The sequence below is a fragment of the Podarcis melisellensis genome (genome assembly GCF_964234715.1).
Source record: "Podarcis melisellensis genome assembly, chromosome: 9".
Lineage (NCBI taxonomy): Eukaryota > Metazoa > Chordata > Lepidosauria > Squamata > Lacertidae > Podarcis > Podarcis melisellensis.
In genome coordinates this window covers 20,299,733-20,319,235 of record NC_138541.1, presented here as the reverse complement: position 1 = coordinate 20,319,235, position 19,503 = coordinate 20,299,733, and the positions used below count along the sequence as shown (strand labels likewise).

The 19,503-nt window shown below is 42.3% G+C and overlaps 3 protein-coding genes across 3 annotated transcripts in view; 2 read left to right on the top strand and 1 right to left on the bottom strand.

Annotated features, from left to right (window-relative positions):
- Positions 1 to 4,111, top strand: part of LOC309377255 (uncharacterized protein) — a 36,880-nt gene extending 32,769 nt beyond the window's left edge. Inside the window, exons 15-19 of the mRNA XM_081924244.1 lie at positions 39 to 285; positions 667 to 930; positions 1,828 to 1,963; positions 2,467 to 2,605; positions 3,974 to 4,111. Coding sequence (XP_081780370.1) covers positions 39 to 285; positions 667 to 930; positions 1,828 to 1,963; positions 2,467 to 2,605; positions 3,974 to 3,998 — 811 coding nt within the window. The 3' untranslated portion in view covers positions 3,999 to 4,111. The remainder of the gene's footprint in view (positions 1 to 38; positions 286 to 666; positions 931 to 1,827; positions 1,964 to 2,466; positions 2,606 to 3,973) is intronic.
- LOC309377656 (uncharacterized protein C4orf17) overlaps positions 1 to 9,695 on the bottom strand; it is a 74,625-nt gene extending 64,930 nt beyond the window's left edge. The window contains exon 1 of the mRNA XM_081925249.1: positions 9,534 to 9,695. The gene's annotated coding sequence lies outside the window, so the exon portion shown is untranslated. The remainder of the gene's footprint in view (positions 1 to 9,533) is intronic.
- Positions 9,696 to 10,775: 1,080 nt separating this feature from the next.
- LOC309377644 (alcohol dehydrogenase 1A-like) lies at positions 10,776 to 18,724 on the top strand. Its single transcript, XM_081925224.1, has 9 exons — positions 10,776 to 10,934; positions 11,330 to 11,431; positions 12,934 to 13,072; positions 14,087 to 14,174; positions 14,285 to 14,501; positions 14,893 to 15,156; positions 15,682 to 15,817; positions 16,314 to 16,452; positions 18,077 to 18,724. Exons 1-9 carry the CDS (start codon positions 10,917 to 10,919, stop codon positions 18,099 to 18,101), a joined length of 1,128 nt encoding a protein of 375 aa, XP_081781350.1. The 5' UTR covers positions 10,776 to 10,916; the 3' UTR covers positions 18,102 to 18,724.
- Positions 18,725 to 19,503: the final 779 nt, after the last annotated feature.

Below are 19,503 nucleotides of genomic sequence, written 5' to 3'. Positions count from 1 at the left end.
CAGTACATATGTTGGATTAAAAGAAACACAACCCAAAGCACGATTTTCCTTTCTTCATCTTTTAGCCTTGGTGTCCCTACTGGATTAATGCACGATGGCACCAGCAGGTTCACTTACATAGGCCAACAGATCTACAGCTTTGCCAGAACTAGTACCTTCGCAGAATACACTGTGGTGCATGAGTCTGCGTTGGTCAAAATTGATGCTGCAGCTCCTCCAGAAAAAGTGTGTCTGATTGGCTGTGGGTTTTCTACTGGCTATGGTGCTGCCATCAACAGTGCAAAGGTAAGGATTAAACATTGGTAATGCTCATATTCAGTGTGGGGAATTTGTGGCAGGTCTAGACAGAAAGAGGAGGACAGGTGGGCTCTGGGCCTCTGGCACAGAACCAGGTGAAAGAACAGTCAATACTGTAAATGAATCAAAACAATATAAAATAGCAAAGCCACTAAATACCCACCAATCCACTCTTGCTACAGACATAGTTCTCCAGCATCCCACCTCTCTCTTGGCTGCTTTGAACATCAAGGAGCAATCCCATCCACAACCAATTGCCCAGGGGGAGCGCCCTTGCCATCATATACCGAAAGAGAGACCCAAGTACTGCAGGGGGTTGGATTAGATGGTCTCTTCCAACTCTACAATTCTATGACTCTATGATTTCAGGTGGAGCCTGGTTCAACCTGTGCCGTTTTTGGTCTGGGAGGAGTTGGCCTCTCAACTGTCATGGGCTGCAAAGCAGCTGGAGCTTCCCGAATCATCGGGGTCGACATCAACAAGGATAAATTTCCCAAGGCTAAAGAGATGGGAGCTACAGAGTGTGTTAATCCTCTGGATTTCAAGAAGCCCATCAATGAAGTGTTGTATGGCTTGACAGACGGTGAAGGTGTTGACTATTCATTTGAAGTGATTGGGCGCACAGACACCATGGTACATGCATGGAGACAGGATTTTGCTGTCCTATTTTGAAAAGGGAAGATGGCATTTCCTGCATTCCTGTTCTTCAGTGGTTCCTATTTTTCACTGGGTTGTGATCTGATAATCTGTTGCAGCAAGGGCCTTGGGTTCTGAGACAGTAGAACGTGTCAGAGTTTTAAACATCCTCCACCCATTGATCAGGTAACTTATGGAATAATGTGGGATGGGACTCAGGCATGAGGGGCTCATGGAGGGGTGAGAATGATCCTTTTGGGTGATTCTTCTCTCCCACATAAGCCCACCCCTCAGCATCCCTTCCCACATTCTTCAGAAGGCCCTCACCACCCAAAAAGGCTTTCCAGGGTGTGCATGTAGCTGGACAGGGACGCGGTTGGCGCTGTGGGTTAAACCACAGAGCCTAGGAATTGCCAGTCAGAAGGTCGGCGGTTCAAATCCCCGCAACGGGGTGAGCTCCCGTTGCCCGGTCCCTTCTCCTGCCAACCTAGCAGTTCGAAAGCACATCAAAGTGCAAGTAGATAAATAGGTACGGCTCTGGTGGGAAGGTAAACGGCATTTCCATGCGCTGCTCTGGTTCACCAAAAGCGGCTTAGTCATGCTGGCCACATGACCCGCAAGCTGTACGCCGGCTCCCTCGGCCAATAAAGCGAGATGAGCGCTGCAACCCCAGAGTCGGTCAAGACTGGACCTAATGGTCAGGGATCCCTTTACCTTTAGCTTTATGTAGCTGGACATGGAAGGAAGAAAAGATAGGGATGTTTTCTTCCATTGCTATTATTATGCTTTGAACAGTAAAAATCTTTGAGAGGTCTGACTGTGTCATGGAAGGTGATCATGGATGGTATTTCTCCTCGCCTTCATTCAAGAGTCATGCCTTTGGATTTCCTACAGACTGCTGCCTTGGCTTCCTGCCACATGAATTATGGGACCAGCGTGGTTGTCGGAGTGCCCCCTTCAGCTTCTGAAATTACCTTCTCTCCAGAACTTATCTTTACAGGGCGCACTTGGAAAGGATCTATATTTGGAGGTATGGGCCTACTAGCTTTCTATCAAGAGAGCACATTTCAAATTCTGAAACAGTGTTGAGTGCGCCCGTCACAAAATAGCTTGGGGTGGCAGTGGGTTGTGCCATAAAACGTCTGTCATTGAGAGCATGGCATAACACAAAATTAGAGTAAAACCTTGATTTGTTCATTATTCCCCCACCCCCAGCAAATACTATTTAGATTTTTTAAAAAATCATGCACTTACCATGTGAAAATACATTTAAGATCTCATGCAGTTTGGCCCTCTGTAGGCTTTCCACGCAAGCTCTTGCCCCATAATTACTACGTTAGTATCTCCTCTATCTCCCTCCCACCCACAGATCTGTCATAACATCAAGGCCAATCTCATTGCATAATCCAAGTTCAAAGAAGGTTTCAGGCTATAAATTTGTAGGACTGCCAGACCTTTAACCAACGTTTTGCTCCTTTTTTATGGCATTATAATTAGAGTACCATATCTTCACTGTGCACTTACTGTTTTCAGGATGGAAAAGCAAAGAAGCTGTCCCCAAGCTGGTTTCAGATTTCATGGGGGGGAAGTTTGCTCTGGATCCACTAATTACCCACACTTTGCCTTTTGATAAAATCAACGAGGGCTTTGAACTGCTGCGTTCAGGAAAAAGGTAAGACCTTTCCCCACCCCACCCCTCAATGGTGTAGTGGAAAAGGCAGGGTGCCGTTCTGAGAGTCATAGCCATAGTCATGATAAGATTACACAATCCTCCGCTGGAGTGACTAAAGCTAGGAGGTTGTTTGCATTGTAGACTAAAAATGGATGTATGGGACTTCCAACACAATGTTGTATTGAAGAGTTTTTCTGTACAATATGGGGGGGGATTGGATCCAGTTCTCCTGACTGCAGTGGCCTGCTGACCTGTCAATCACATGACATCACTATATATTGGCTGACCAGGTTTTCCTTTGTAGCGTGAGCTGGGCTTGCGTACACATCTCCCAACCCCTCTCCAGTTTAACTAAAGACTCATTCACTCCAACACCCCCTCCCCAATAAGACCTAGATTTAAAATGAAGTCTACGCTTTATTCATCTACCAAAAAAAAAATGTGGTCCCAAAAACCCAAAAACAGAGAGATTAGTTTGATCATGGTTAGATTCTAGTACTGAAAGTTGCACGAGCTATTTATGTAAAAAAGAAACAGAAGACAAAACGGGGAAACGGACACCTCAAAGAATTAAGAATGAATAAATAAATGGGACAATGAAACCCATGTAGAAACAATGCAATGTACATTCATGCAAATATGGATGTTCACAAGCAAGACTTGCGCCACAACTGTGGTCGATCCGCATCTCATTAGGCTGAGCAACAATTGATTTATAAACTGAAATTGATACTGTTTTGGATGGGGCAATTAAATTACATCCACAAACTGTTTACCTTGATGCTTCTGTTAGGGACAAATATGCATTTATTTCAGCTTCCTATGATGGCATAAATGAATAGAATCAACTTGTTGGGCTTTTTCTTGTGCAATTCTTTTTCTTGAATCACTTTTATAAGCTTATCACCTGGCTTCTTATTTCCACTTTTTCACACCCTTTTCTTCTCTTTTTCTTTTATCACTGTATTCCTTTATAAATGAAATCCTGCTAATAAAATGTTAACTATAAAAAAGGTTTCCTATTTCTGTACAGGTTCAGATTTCCCTCTCCACCCCCCACTCTGAAAATTACTCACTGTGTATGCTATATACTTTTCCTATTTCTGCTCCTCTGACTTGTGTTAATTGTGTTAATATTGAATTTGAAAATGTAGTAACCCACCTGGAACGCGATTGCAGAGGGTGGATAATAAACAGAATGAATGGATGGTGCTTCAAAGATCACCTTCCCTTAATATCAACCAGATCAAGTCATTCCTTAGCAATTTGTGACAAGCTCTTAAACCTACTGAAATATTAGCCTATTAACATTAAAAATCTAACATGTATTATCACCTTTCCATTTAAAAATGTTTCTTAATCTTTCAGTATTCGCAGTGTCCTGGTATTTTAAAGTCCATGGTGAGGAGAAAGAATACAAGACAATGACCTTTGCAAGCTCAGATTGCCACATTGCCTAGTAGGAGATATGTGAAAATGAGTGGACTCTTCAGTGTCGTCACTGGCAATGCTCCTTTATCAACACATAGGTCTATCCCAAGACCATCACGTTTTTCCTCCAAATGCAACAGAAGAAAATTACCATAAACACAATCTTATGTTGTGACTCAAATTATCAATACCCTGTTTAATGAAGCAACAACACAAATAATTATTATCATGTATTTCAAAGGTGAGAGGTTGGGTAGTTTAGGCAGCTGTCTTATATATATTTGGGAGAAAGTCACACTGAACCCAGTGGAGTATACATGCTGTAAATCAGTAGCCTGAAATCTCTCTGCAGAGATTCCTAAGAATTGGTGGGTACAAAACTACTACCAGTCTATCTATCAATGGCAAAGCTAAATAGCCACTGGCTAAATGCCGGGCTTAATCATGTTGATATTTTCACCCCTCCTATTGACAGAATCTCCTGATATGATGTTTTGAGAAAGGAGGGGGCGGAAACTGCTCTTCTCTTCTTCCGCTCCTGACTGACTGCCTGACTCTGTGTGTGGAGAGAGTCTTATCTATGTAGTGACTAGATGGCTGAGTGGGAGATGTAACATTCATGCAAGCCAGTTCTTTAGTTTGTAGTAACTATTAGAAATAAAAGGAGTTATGCTTCACAGCTAGCTTTCGCGTTATTTATACTCTGCATGAATCTGGTGCTCACAATGCACAGTTGTGGGTCCAGTGCACTGGGACCTGTTTTCCAGGATTGGAAGGTCTCTGAAAGTGCTCCAGTCGCCTAGCCCAGTCGGGGCAGAACCAGTTCTTGAGCCCAGTCGCTGACATCGGCTGAAAGGCGTACTGACAAATCATTGATTTTCCATGAATGTCAATATGCTTTAGAAATCAGTCAAGGGCAATGGGTTTAATATTTGCCTGAAATATAAGGCTTTATTAGGTATTCAGGGTGACAGTGCTAGATGTGTTTAGCAAACCTTTCCTCTCATTATAAAGCAAATAGCTCTGCTAGGGCTCTCTGAAGGGGCAGAATATTTCAAAAGACACCCAGCAGAGGCAGATTTAGGGCATCGTGACGGTTCTGCTGCACTGGGTGTTGCAAGGTGTCTCAACTATAATGTAGTTGGCCTCACACTGAACACCGATGAAATTTTAAAGACCTAAGTCCGCCCCTGGAATGCTATGTGGGGTAAAACATAGCCAAAACACTGTTATAAACGATGTCAGTCATAATCCAGGAATAATAATAATAATACTAATCCTATGTGTCTGGGTTTCCCTTGCCACTCTGGGCGGCCTACGGAAAGGAAGCAACCTTTAAGGCAATAGAGAGATGGCAATGGTTCCTGATCAAATTGGACGGGGTAAACCTGTGCATTTCAAGAGGAGTGCATTACGGGAGGAGGTGTGGGGAAAGAGCACCCAGTTCTAGCATTACTAAATATTGGGCAACCTGGGGACCCTCAGTTGCTTCATTGGAAACTGGTAGCCCTCAGCAGGCTGAATGGAAGTGGAAAGCTACTGGAAGATGAAGGGCTTTTCAGTGAAAGGCTGGCTTGATAAGATATGGGTTATAGCCTCCTTGGAGCACTGGGTGTGTCAAAACAGAGTCATTAAAGGTGATAATTGAGTAGGATAGCCCTATCCTTCATATGCAAATAGAGATGGACACTTTATGCAGCCTCCATTAACACAAATTACATTAGGGAGGATGGAGAAATACATACTTGGAGATCTCCTGAGAATAGTGCATGAACACAATCTTTGGACAAAATACTTTTATTTCTGTACGATGAATAGGAAATGTGTGCTTTGTACGTCCTGTTTTCTTGTTTCATGCTTTACTTTAAATCAGAACCAGTGAAGGCAGTGAGTGTCCTGTGTGAGTGCCTGGAGGCAGTTGGAGGATGGTACACAGGCTGAGACCCTACCTGCCCGCAGACTGTCTCGCCAGAGTGGTGCAAGCTCTAGTTATCTCCCACTTGGACTACTGCAGTGCGCTCTACATGGGGCTACCTTTGAAGGTGACCTGGAAACTGCAATTAATCCAGAATGTAGCAGCTAGACTGGTGACTGGGAGTGGCCACCAGAACCATATAACACCAGTCCTGAGAGATCTGCATTGGCTCCCAGTACGTTTCCGAGAACAATTCAAAGTGCTGGTGCTGACCTTTAAAGCCCTAAACAGCCTCAGTACTGTATAACCTGAAGGAGCGTCTCCACCCCTGTCATTCAGCGCGGACACTGAGATCCAGCGCCAAGGGCCTTCTGGCGGTTCCCTGATTGCGAGAAGTGAGGTTACAGGGAACCAGGCAGAGGGCTTTTTCGGTAGTGGCGCCCGCCCTGTGGAACACCCTCCCATCAGATGTCAAGGAAGTAAGCAGCTATCCTATTTTTAAAAGACATATGAAGGCAGCCCTGTTTAGGGAAGTTTTTAATATTTAATGCTGTCTTCTTTATAACACTCGATTGGGAGCCGCCCAGAGTGGCTGGGGAAACTCAGCCAGATGGGCAGGGTGTGAATAAATAAATAAATAAATAAATAAATAAATAAATAAATAAATAATTTATTATTTGTGCTCCGGTCATCTGGCTGGGTTTCCCCAGCCACTCTGGGCGGTTTCCAACAAAACGGTAAAATATAATAACCTATTAAACATTAAAAGCTTCCCTAAACAGGGCTGCCTTCAGATGTCTTCTAAAAGTTTGGTAGTTATTTTTCTCTTTGACATCTGGTGGGAGGGTGTTCCACAGGGCGGGTGCCAACACTAAGAAATTATTATTATTAATTTGAGAAAACGTCAAGTTTTTTTTAAATTAAGAGCAGAATAACAACCCTTTTTCATATTTTTTTAAAATAGAAATCAAAGCAAAATATTAAAACCTTGATCCAGGAAAACAGCTTTTGAGTGAAAGACTCATTTCCTACATCAGGAACTAGATGCAGATGATGCAGAGACATTAGTCTTGTTAAAGGTATTCAGTGCGCCCTTGAACCCATTTACACTGTACAATGTGGTTATGGGGTGCCTTTTTGTCCCTACTGCACTGCAAATAAAGAACTGGATTCCCAGCCATTGACACAGGATGTGTCCATGCTGCTTTTTATAACTGTGCTATTATTATTATTATTATTATTATTATTATTATTATTATTATTATTAAAAATGTGTGTGTGAGAGAGAGAGAGAGAGAGAGCGCACAGCTGTAAACTAATAATTCAAAAGACCTTTAGAACAAAACAAAGGGATGACAGCTGTACTTGCATTTGAATCTAAATTAGCACCAGCATGCAAAACAAAACAAAACAAAAACCCAACGGGGTTGGGGGGAGACACAGAGCTTGCAAATCACATTTTCTTGCTTAAGGGCACTAATGTTTAACAGGAGGTGGATTGTTGAGATTTCTTGTGACTTGGCTGAGCCAAAAATTCTCCAGGACAAAGGATAGTGGGATATAGGGCACTTCCATACCGTTACTACTTTTGGATGGGATTGAATCACATCCTGGATGTGTGGCTGTGGATCCAACTTTTTGCAGTAAGGTAGGTGATGGAGAAATGCAACAGAGACTGCAGATTAACACTTGCTTGAGGCAATGGTATCTAATCTCTCCACAAACAAATCAGGCTGGATGCTCATTAAACAGTTTGTCCAGATTAAGGTGGTTGGGGGCCTTGGTGCAATACCCCCTAAGCCCCCTTCCTCCCAAAAAAGGAATGCATTAAATAAGGTACCACCCAAAAAAAGTATTGTAGTATCTCATAGTCCTTAACTCTTTCTTTGCGTTAGAGGACAGTGGGCGTTTCGGGCACCGCAATCTCACACAATCTTGCGCCACAAAAGTTTGCATTGAAAACGACAATATTAGTGAAAAGAACATACAAAAATGCCTTGTATTGTTATATTATATTGCTTGCAAAAATGTGCATCATTCAAAACTGCAAACAAAAAAGTGAGACTAGCAGATAAGACAAACTACAAAGAATTCAGCTGCCATTGTGGTACAAAGGAAACACCATCCTTTCCAGATTTGTCAATGGGATTCTGGAGGTGTCCTTCCACAGCTATTCTTGTTAGTGAATTTCCCACCCCCCTATACAACATGCCAGGCTTCATTGGTGTCCTCTTGCAAGAGATACTGGGTGTGTTAGCTTCTGACCACAGTTCTTTATACCAGAAGTCTAGTGACTGTTCACTGTAGGATTTCGATTGCTTAGCTATTGCTACTCCATCTGCTACCAACTGCTGGTGTGAAATCAGTTCATGCGAAGTACAAAGACTCCAACAAAGAAACCAAAGATGTCAGAAAGCAGCAATTTCTATCCAAACCTGTCTTCATTATAATCTGCTACAGCTTTGTTTTCCCCAAATACTGCATGAATTGTGTCATTGTTGGCTATTTAATGTAATTTATGTAATTTACATAACGTTTAGCTTATGCAATTATCCCACTATTTCAGTTGTAAGGAAATAGCAAAACAATATTTAAAAAGAGTCATTAATTACATATCTGTTGTGGGGGTTTGAAAACAACAAGGGTTGACTGAATACCGATCACATCCGTTGGATTGGTACTGACCATATTCGCTAGATTGATTTCTTTTCTGGACCTGGGACAAAAATGCAAACAGTTGCAATTTCTGACTCTGTTTCTGACAGAATTACCTGACATCCCTAGTGGGTTCTGTTTTCATGCTTTACTCTGTCATTGCTGCTGAAATCTCAATAAACACTCCATTCTGGAAGCTTTCAACAATGGGATATAATGATATCACATATGATAGTAAGAATCTTTATCCAGTTGAGGCTGGTCAATTAAAGTGATTAGGGCTACTCGGAGTATGACTTAGTTAGATACAGCACCACCAAAAAGAGAATCTGGATGTTACAGGGGACTGCCCTGTCATGAAACTCCAGCGTATGCAAAAATGTGTGTGCAATTCATAATAAACTGATTTTTGCACAGTTATTGTGATACAAGCTAACATAAAAGTTTGAAACACAGCTCTTCAGAGCTGTCTTTCTCTGAAAGCAGCTTCTTCTGAATCTTTGCTGCAGCCTGCTGTTAATATAGCAAAATTACTAATATCATTTCCATTAAATTTATGTAATACTTGAAAACAAATTTATACACTGCTTGATAAAATGAAACAAAACCTCAAAGATAAAACAATAAGTTTGAGAAAACTTCACAACAGTAGTTTAAAATATGCAAAAAGTTAACCTACTAAAGGCGATTAAAATCCTTATCAACTTTCTAAGCATCTGGGTAGGCTTGTTTAAACAAGAATGTTTTTAGCAGGCACAGAAAATAATACTTGATATCAATGCCATCATAAAATGCCATTAATGAAGGCCCACACTCAATTTTCTCTTTCATCTGACAGGTTTTACAAAGACCAGATGGTGCTTTGGGGCCCTTCTGAATCCTATTTTAAATTGTGCCATTTACAACCCATGAAATGAAGAAAGGTACCTGGATACTTTTTGCTATGTGTGGGTAATCGTGGAAATGATTCCTAAGGTTGAGCCCACTTCTACCTCTCAAACACCACAGGTGAAGTTTGTTTCCAGGCAGCACCACTTCACAGGTTGCAGGTTGCGGCTTGCTTGAATCTTCCTCCGCACAAGATATTCCCTGCACTTGGAAAACTGGAATTTCAGGGACAAGGCTAGGCTGGAAAAGTCATTCCCCTGATGTTAAAGGGCACAGATCTTATTTCGATCATATGCAATGACCAGGGTTCCCTTAAATCCCTGTACTCACTAATGGCTATTTGCTGGTTGGAACTTCTTGAACAGCATTAGTGGTGGAATATTCCAGCTCCTGCAAAAATTGACAAGGCTAGAAAAAGGCGAACCACGCAGTCGGGCGCAAAGTAGAGGCTATGGGCGGAAGGGTAATTTAGCACCTGAACATCACATTTGAGAAGGAGCCACTGTTTAGGCACGATGGGGTGCATCTATATGAATCTGGCAATAATGCATGGCTCACTGACATCTCAGAAGGCTTCAAGACTTGGTTGCAGATGTAATGGTGTGATGGCAGACCCTATTGGCTTGGGTGGCAGTTAAGGCATTGGGTAAACCATAGTTTTTGGTGGAGGGGAGGTTGTACCCTCTGCTTGCCTCTCAAGTGCAAACGGATATTCCATTAAAGCAGTGTTTCCCAAACTTGAGCTCCAGCTACTGTTGCACTACAGCTTCCGCCATCCCTAGCTAGTAGGAACTAGTGGTCAGGGATGATGGGAATTGTGGTCCCAAAACAGCTAGAGCCCAAGTTTGGGAAACCCTGCAAAGGGATCTGGAAGGAGTGGCTTCTGTTCTGAAGCCCAGGCAGGTTCGTACTTGATGTGTGTCATTAGGAGCCTCTTGGCCTTGAGTTGAGCCCACTGATATACAGGCGGGCTGGCACTTAAACTGGTTTTCCCAATGCCTGACCAAACCCTTCATCTGTAATCAATAAAGTTGTGCCAATATTTGACCCAAGCAACGTGTCCCGTGTGTTTATGTCAAGGATGGTCATGGGTGATGGGGGCATGTGGCTCACACAATGCGTCTCTACAATTCCCACCCTTCACAGACTTATTTCCTTGAGTGCAATCTAAATGTATGGTGTATTGTACTGCAGCTGAGGACTCTTAACCTACTTCCTTCAAAGTTGTGAAATTGCAGGTGGAATCAAACTGAACGTAGAGGAGTGGCCACATTTCTTGGCATTGAACTAGGGAAGGATTAACTTTATTTGAAAGATAAGCCAAATATTTGCAGCAGAACCTTTGTACTTCTAGGAGAACAGACTAGAAGTTCTGAAACGACACAGAGGAAGCAGATACACTAGATTACAAAGCTCAACATCATGAGCACTGCAGGGAAAGTAAGTAGATGATTTCTTTTAAAGTTGCTTTTTCAGCCCCAAGATGCATAAATACAAAAAATAAAAATAGGCTAATTGTAAGCCACCCTGAGGAATTTGGCTATAGGTAGGGCTTTTTTTTCAGCTGGAACTCACCAGAACTCAATCCTGGCACCTCTCAGATGGGTGCCATTGCCATTGTAAGAGAACAAAGGAGGCATTCATGGTGAGTTCCAGCACCTCATTTACTAGAAAAATTGCACTGGTATTGGGGCGCATATTAAATATTAACATGCACAGGATTGCAATGTTAGCTGCGTGGAAAAAATAGTATATGCTCTTCTATTATTTAACAGGACATTGAAATCAGAGCTGCCACTGTAAATTGTTTTCATGTTTTGTATCTACTATCTCAGGTCATTAAGTGCAAAGCTGCCGTTGTCTGGGAAGTCAAGAAACCATTTAGTATTGTGGAAATAGAAGTTGCCCCACCTAAGGCACATGAAGTTCGGATTAAGGTAAGAGAGACAAACCAAAAATGGCATTTCTGCAGATTGTTAGTATCTGCACTAGGGATGGAGGAATTCGATTCAGTTTGCACTTAAAGATAAATCTACCTAATTTATGCTTTCAAAAACAATATGAGAATGGGGAAGGGCTGCAGCCCTGGAGGAACAGCTGTTTTGCTTGCAAAAGTCTGAAGATGAATCACTGGTATCTCCAGGCAGGTGTGGGAGAGTCCCTAGTCTGACTCTCTGGAGAGCTGCTTTCAGTCAATGTGGAAAATGCTGAGCTAGATGGACCAATGGTCTGACTCAGTATAATTAACAACAACAACTTGTATCCCACCCATCTGACTGGGTTGCCCCAACCAATAACAACAACAACAATTTACAACAACAACAACTTGTACCAAACCCATCTGACTGGGTTGCCCCAGCCACTCTGGGTGCCTTGCAACAGAATATTAAAATCACAACAAAGGTCAACACTAACACTTTGAATTGTGCTTGGAAACACACGGGGAGTCATTGTAGATCTTTAAAGACCAGTGTTATACGGTCCTGGAGGCCGCTCCCAGTCACCAGTCTGGAAGCTGCATTCTGGATTAATTGTTGTCATCATTGTAGTTTAAGGCAGATTCCTGTGTTCCTATGAGAACCAAAACACACCCATTTTTCGAAATTCGCACTTCTCCAACTTTTGCAATGCCAAGTAATAAGTGTAAAAATTCATATAGTGGTGTAAAATGTGCACAAAAAATGCCAGTATTAATGAATATAATATACAAATATGCTTGATAATTGACAACGTTGCTTTGCACTGTTGCATATTAGGCAAAATTGCATGCAAACATGTTTTTATTAGGCGAAATTTGCACTGAAATCCTGATGAATTTTCATGAGTACTTTAAAACAAAAACCTGCAAGCTGATGTGGCAATGTGGGAGAGTTTTGAACCCCTGCAAGTTGCTGCAGGCGAAGGATTGTGAGCAATATCATGAGAGAGGTGTTTCTAGGACCAAGGTGAAACTCAAAAGCTCCCTGGTTATTTTTGCTATTGGATGATGGGTGTCAATTAAAAACTTCCTTTTTCCAAAAAAAAACCAAAAAAAAAACCTCACCCTGTAAAGTGGAGATCATTAACTCAGTCTGAATTACCGTATTTTTCTGTGTCTAAGACTGTATTTCCCCCCAGATTTTTTATGTTTAAAATTGGGGGTCGTCTTATACACAGAATGTTGCAATTAATTATTTCTTAATTTGGGGCTCAAAAAATAGGGGTCGTCTCATACATGGGGGCGTCTTATATACAGAAAAATATGGTAGATGTGAAATTGTTTTCACACATGAAATTATTTTTGATTGTTTTAAATATTTGTATAGGTTGATCTGTTTGTAATTGTTTATATTATTTATGTTTTTACTGTGATATCATTTTGAGATATCTTATGGGAAGCAATTCATGATCTGAATTTTAAAAAATAATATAAAATAAAAAACTTTCTCCTTTAAACCAGATTTTGGCGTCTGGAGTCTGTCGCTCCGATGACCATGGGCTGAGTGGGGCAATGCACGTAAAATTCCCCGTTATTCTTGGTCACGAGGCAGCTGGTGTTGTGGAGAGCGTTGGGGAAGGAGTTACCTGTGTGAAACCAGGTAAGGTACAGCAGAGTGCAACCAGAAAATATCAACTCACAGCATTGGTCAACAAAGATCAAATGAAACTAGGAGAGCCAACCAACTGGTGGAAGAATGACCATGAAAGTGTTTTTTTTAGGGAAGGCCGGTCAGCTCTGGGCCAATGACTAGATTTTTAATGTAAATGCCAGAATTTGGAATCAATTGCTAGACATTTCTGAATAGGAGTCAGCAAAGTTATTTTTTACTGATATTACTACTACTACTACTACTATCACTTGCCAGGATGGTTCACAACTACTGAAACTTGCAATATTAATTTAAAACAAATTGCAGTCAAGAGAATAGGGTAGTCCCTATTCTCAGGTGCCAAAGACCGGGACTGCTATACTGCCAATACCCCAAAACGTTGATGAAAGAAGAACTACCAAAAGGGCCTCTTCTACTGATTTGAATGTCCAAGAAAAGGCACCTCCAAATTCAGCCCTCCAGATGTTTTGGGACTACAACTCCCATCATCCCTAGCTAACAGGACCAGTGGTCAGGGATGATGGAAATTGTAGTCCCAAAACATCTGGAGGTCTGGGTTTGGGGATGCCTGCCCAAGAGGGTCTGGTGGGGCTTCCTGTTTCCGGCGGTGGAAAATGGCGGATCCCACACGATCGGAATTCAGCCGTTCTGATAATTCAGGGCTGATATGGGGGTAATTAGCCCTGGCAGCCTCCCCAGGGCAGGGGAGGACTGTCTCGATGACCCGCGGTTTGCCCCAGATTGCCGATGTGGCAGACGGCAAGGGCACTGGGTCACGGAGCAAGGGACGGACTGACACTCCTGTGATGCCACCCCATAGTCTGCAATGTTCATGACATACCCTCCAACATTGCTCAGATGAAAATAGGGACATTTCTCACTTCCTACCTCCAACTGACCCTCCTCAAACCCTCCCCGCAATTTTGTACTGTCCCCCACCCGCAACAAAGCATTTCCTGAATATTTTAAGCAGGCTAATGATGGTATTTTCATCATTCCCAGGAGACAAAGTCATCCCACTCTTTGCCCCACAATGTGGAGAATGCAGCACATGCAAACATCCCAGAGGCAATCTATGCAAAATGGGCGAGTGAGTTGAAGTTGTTATTTGCAACAGTATTAGAAACACCAGCAGTGCATATGTTGGGCTAAAAAAAAACACACAACCCAAAGCACGATTTTCCTTTCTTCATCTTTTAGCCTTACCGCCTCTGGATTAATGCACGATGGCACCAGTAGGTTCACTTACAAAGGCCAGCAGCTCCACACCTTTCTGGGCACAAGCACCTTCGCAGAATACACCGTGGTGCATGAGTCTGCAGTGGCCAAAATTGATGCTGCAGCTCCTGCGGAAAAAGTGTGTCTGATTGGCTGTGGGTTTTCTACTGGCTATGGTGCTGCCATCAACAGCGCAAAGGTAAGGATTAAAACATTGGTAATGCTCATATTCAGTGTGAGGAATTTGTGGCAGGTCTAGACAAAAAGAGGAGGACAGGTGAGCTCTGGGGCTCTGGCACAGAACCAGGTGAAAGCACAGTCAATACTGTAAATGAATCAAAACAATATAAAATAGCAATGCCACCAAATACCCACCAATCCACTGGACCTGCATTCACGTTCTTGCTACAGACGTAGTTCTCCAGCATCCCACCTCTCTCTTGGATGCTTTGAACATCAAGGAGCAATCCCATCCACAACCAATTGCCCAGGGGGAGCGCCCTTGCCATCATATACTGAAGGAGAGACCCAAGTACTGCAGGGTGTTGGATTAGATGGTCTCTTCCAACTCTACAATTCTATGATTTCAGGTGGAGCCTGGTTCAACCTGTGCCGTTTTTGGTCTGGGAGGAGTTGGCCTCTCAACTGTCATGGGCTGCAAAGCAGCTGGAGCTTCCCGAATCATCGGGGTCGACATCAACAAGGATAAATTTCCCAAGGCTAAAGAGATGGGAGCTACAGAGTGTGTCAACCCTCTGGATTTCAAGAAGCCCATCAATGAAGTGTTGTATGGCTTGACAGACGGTGAAGGTGTTGACTATTCATTCGAAGTGATTGGGCGCACAGACACCATGGTACATGCATGGAGACAGGATTTTACTGTCCTATTTTGAAAAGGGAAGATGGCATTTCCTGCATTCCTGTTCTTCAGTGGTTCCTATTTTTCACTGGGTTGTGATCTGATAATCTGTTGCAGCAAGGGCCTTGGGTTCTGAGACAGTAGAACGTGTCAGAGTTTTAAACATCCTCCACCCATTGATCAGGTAACTTATGGAATAATGTGAGATGGGACTCAGGCATGAGGGGCTCATGGAGGGGTGAGAATGATCCTTTTGGGTGATTCTTCTCTCCCACATAAGCCCACCCCCAACATCCCTTCCCACATTCTTTAGAAGGCCCTAACCATCCAAACAGGCTTTTCAGAGTGTGCATGTAGCTGGACATGGGAGGAAGAAAAGATAGGGATGCTTTCTTCAATTGCTACTAATATGCTTTGAACAGTAAAAACTTTGAGAGGTCTGACTGTGTCATGGGAGGTGATCATGGATGGTATTTCTCCTTGCCTTCATTCAAGAGTCATGCCTTTGTATTTCCCCCAGACTGCTGCCTTGGCTTCCTGCCACATGAATTATGGGACCAGCGTGGTTGTCGGAGTGCCCCCTTCAGCTTCTGAAATTACCTTCTCTCCAGCGCTTATCTTCACAGGGCGCACTTGGAAAGGATCTATATTTGGAGGTATGGGCCTACTAGCTTTCTATCAACAGGGCACATTTCAAATTCTGAGTGTTGAGGGTACCCGTCACAAAATAGCTTGGGGTGGCAGCGGGTTGTCCATTAAACCTCTGTCATCGAGAGCATGGCATAACACAAAATTAGAGAAACACCTTGATTTGTTCATTATTCCCCCACCCCCAGCAATGCAATTTAGATTTAAAAAAACCATGTTCTTACCCTGTGAAAATACATTTAAGATCTCATGCAGTTTGGCCCTCTGTAGGCTTTCCACGCAAGCTCTTGCCCCATAATTACTACGTTAGTATCTCCTCTATCTCCCTCCCACCCACAGATCTGTCATAACATCAAGGCCAATCTCATTGCATAACCCAAGTTCAAAGATGGTTTCAGGCTATAAATTTGTGGGACTGCCAGAACTTTAACCAATGTTTTGCTCATTTTTTTATGGCATTGTAATTAGAGTACCATATCTTAACTGTGCACTTACTGTTTTCAGGATGGAAAGGCAAACAAGCTGTCCCCAAGCTGGTTTCAGATTTCATGGGGGGGAAGTTTGCTCTGGATCCACTAATTACCCACACTTTGCCTTTTGATAAAATCAACGAGGGCTTTGAACTGCTGCGTTCAGGAAAAAGGTAAGACCTCCCCCCCCCAATAGTGTAGTGGAAAAGGCAGGGTGCCGTTCTGAGAGTCATAGCCATAGTCATGATAAGATTACACAATCCTCCTCTGGAGTGACTCAAGCTGTGTTGCCCTTGAAGTTCCATTGTCCACAACAGAACTTGCACATCACTGTCTTGAAACTGAAGACAACTGCTTAGCTTGGGAGCATACAGAACAACTGCTCTTGGGTGTTATTCGCATGCACCTTCTCCAGAATCACCCTAGGAGCTCAGAAAGCACCCTAGGACCTCAGTAGCTGGCTCAACTCCTTCCACTCAGATTGGCTCCAAGCAGCACAAGGCCAAGAAGACTTATTCTCAGTGGCTAAAAAGCTCTCATTTCACACTGACTGGGAGACTCTGGGATGCTGGAGACAGAGCCCTCCTAGGATCCAGCTGCAGTAATTGTAATGGGTCTTCAGTGCCACAGGATCTCAGATCACTATACCCAAATGGGAGCAAATGTGGTCTAAAGGGTAACAAGGTGGGCTGGGGGTTGCTTGCGTTGCAGACTAAAAATGGATGTATGGGACTTCCAACACAATGCTGCATTGCAGAGTGTTTCTGTACAATGTTGGGAAGAGGGGAATTGGATCCAGTTGGTGGGCCAGTTCCCCTGACTGCAGTGGCTTGCTGACCTGTCAATCACATGACATCACTATATTGGGTGACCAGGTTTTCCTTTGTAGTGTGAGCTGGGCTTGCGTACACATCTCCCAACCCCTCTCCAGTTTAACTCAAGACTCATTCACTCCAACACCCAAAGAGGACTCTTTCATCTCCATCACACACACACCCCCCCCGTAAGACCTACATTTAAAATGAAGTCTACGCATTATTCATCTACAAAAAAATATGTGGCCAAAACAAAAACAAAAAACAGAGAGATTAGCTTGATCATGGTTAGTTCTAGTACTGAATTTATGTACAAAGAAACAGAAGACAAAATGGGGAAACGGACACCTCAAAGAATGAAAATGAATAACTAAATGGGACAATGAAACCCATGTAGAAACATTGCAATGTACATCCATGCAAATATGGATGTTCACAAGCAAGACTTGCGCCACAACCGTGGTTGACTTGTTGTGTTTTTTCTTGTGCAATTCTTTTTCTCAGAAACACTTTTATAGGCTTATCACCAGGCTTCTTAGTTCCTCTTTTTCACACCCTTTTCTTTTATCACTTTATCCCTTTATAAATGAAATCCTGCTAATAAAATGTTAACTATAAAAAAGGTTTCCTATTTCTGTACAGGTTCAGACTTCCCTCTCCACCCCCACTCTGAAAATTACTCAATGTGTTTTCTATAGACTCTTCCTTTTTCTGCTCCTCTGACTGTAAGTTGTGTTAATTGTGTTAATATTGAATTTGAAAACGTTGTAACCCACCTGGAACGCGATGGCAGAAGGTGGGTAATAAACAGAATGAATGGATGGTGCTTCAAAGATCACCTTCCTTTAATATCAACCGGATCAAGCCTTTCCTTAGAAATTTGTGGCAAGATCTTAAACCTACTGAAATATTAGCCTATTAACATTAAAAATCTAACAGGTATTATCACCCTTCCATTTAAAAATGTTTCTTAATCTTTCAGTATTCGCAGTGTCCTGGTATTTTAAAGTCCATGGTGAGGAGGAAGAATACAAGACAATGACCTTTGCAAGCTCAGATTGCCACATTGCCTAGTAGGACATATGTGAAAATGACTGGACTCTGCAGTGTTGTCACTGGCAATGCTCCTTTATCAACACGTAGGTCTATCCCAAAACCGTCACGTTTTTCCTCCAAATGCAACAGAAGAAAATTACCATAAACACAATCTAGGTTGTGATTCAAACTATCAATATCCTGTTTAATGAAGCAACAACACAAATAATTATTATCATGTATTTCAAAGGTGAGAGGTTGGGTAGTTTAGGCAGCTGTCTTATATATATTTGGGAGAAAGTCACACTGAACCCAGTGGAGTATACATGCTGTAAATCAGTAGCTTGAAATCTCTTTACAGAAATAAATTTGGTACCCTTTTACATTGTTAATAAATACAGGATATGACAACTCCTTAAGGAAGATTGCTGTAATTTTTGTATGTTCTGATATGAAATTCTGGCAATGGCAAAATAATACAAGTTTTTTGCTGCTTAAATTCCAGGGTGGGTTTTCTTGGTGCCTTATATTGCAAGGAGTGGTAAACTGTATGGATTATATCATAAACACCTAATAAAAATAGTTATGAATTCCAGTGGACTTCCATCACTAATATGTCTGTTTCTCCAGGCACCTTTCACAGATTCATAGAGTTGGAAGGGACGCTGATGATCATCTTTGCATATTTAAATAAAAGTATAAACAGTAAGAAATAACTGAGATAATCCTAAAACCTATCAAAAGGTTAAAAAAAACTTTAGTGAGGCCTATATTATTTATTTATTTTTATTTTCTGTACCGCCCTATACCCGAAGATCTCATGAGACCTGCTTCATTGGTTAGGAAATGTAACTCTTTCAAACCCTATTGTATAGAGTCTCTTCAGTCACCTACCCAAATGCGTAAGGACATAACTTCTATACCCTGGCATTCTGAAAGGAGAGTAAGCACATTCAGCTAAATGCCCTTAGCATTTTCCCCACATGTTCTGGAGTCTCACATTGTCAGGAGTGCTGATCATAGGAATGTTTTTAAGGGTATTTAGCTGAATGTCCTTAGAATCTTCTTTCTGACCTTCATGATGAACACACAAAGGTTCAGAGTGAAACAGGCAGGGCCAAGCACGGCTGGGGATGTTGGGAATGTGTGCCCCTGTGTTGTTTTTATCCTAGCTGAGGGCCTGGCTTGGAAAGGGAGTTTAGCTTGCATTTTTCTTTTTTTTCTTTTTTTCCCCCATCTCTTTCTTTTTATATATAAATATTTATTGAAATTTTTAAGTTACAGTATAAGAAACAGACAAAATTATAACATAACATAACATATTTTCTCATCTCCTTGTGACCTCCTCACATCCCCCGCTCCTACCTTCCATGT

What these genes read in the sequence shown, in the direction of transcription:
- LOC309377644 (XM_081925224.1), top strand. An exon ending in GAAAGGATCTATATTTGGAG is followed by an intron (nt 15,818 to 16,313) that starts GTATGGGCCTAC and finishes TACTGTTTTCAG; the next exon opens with GATGGAAAGGCAAACAAGCT. An exon ending in CTGCTGCGTTCAGGAAAAAG is followed by an intron (nt 16,453 to 18,076) that starts GTAAGACCTCCC and finishes TTAATCTTTCAG; the next exon opens with TATTCGCAGTGTCCTGGTAT.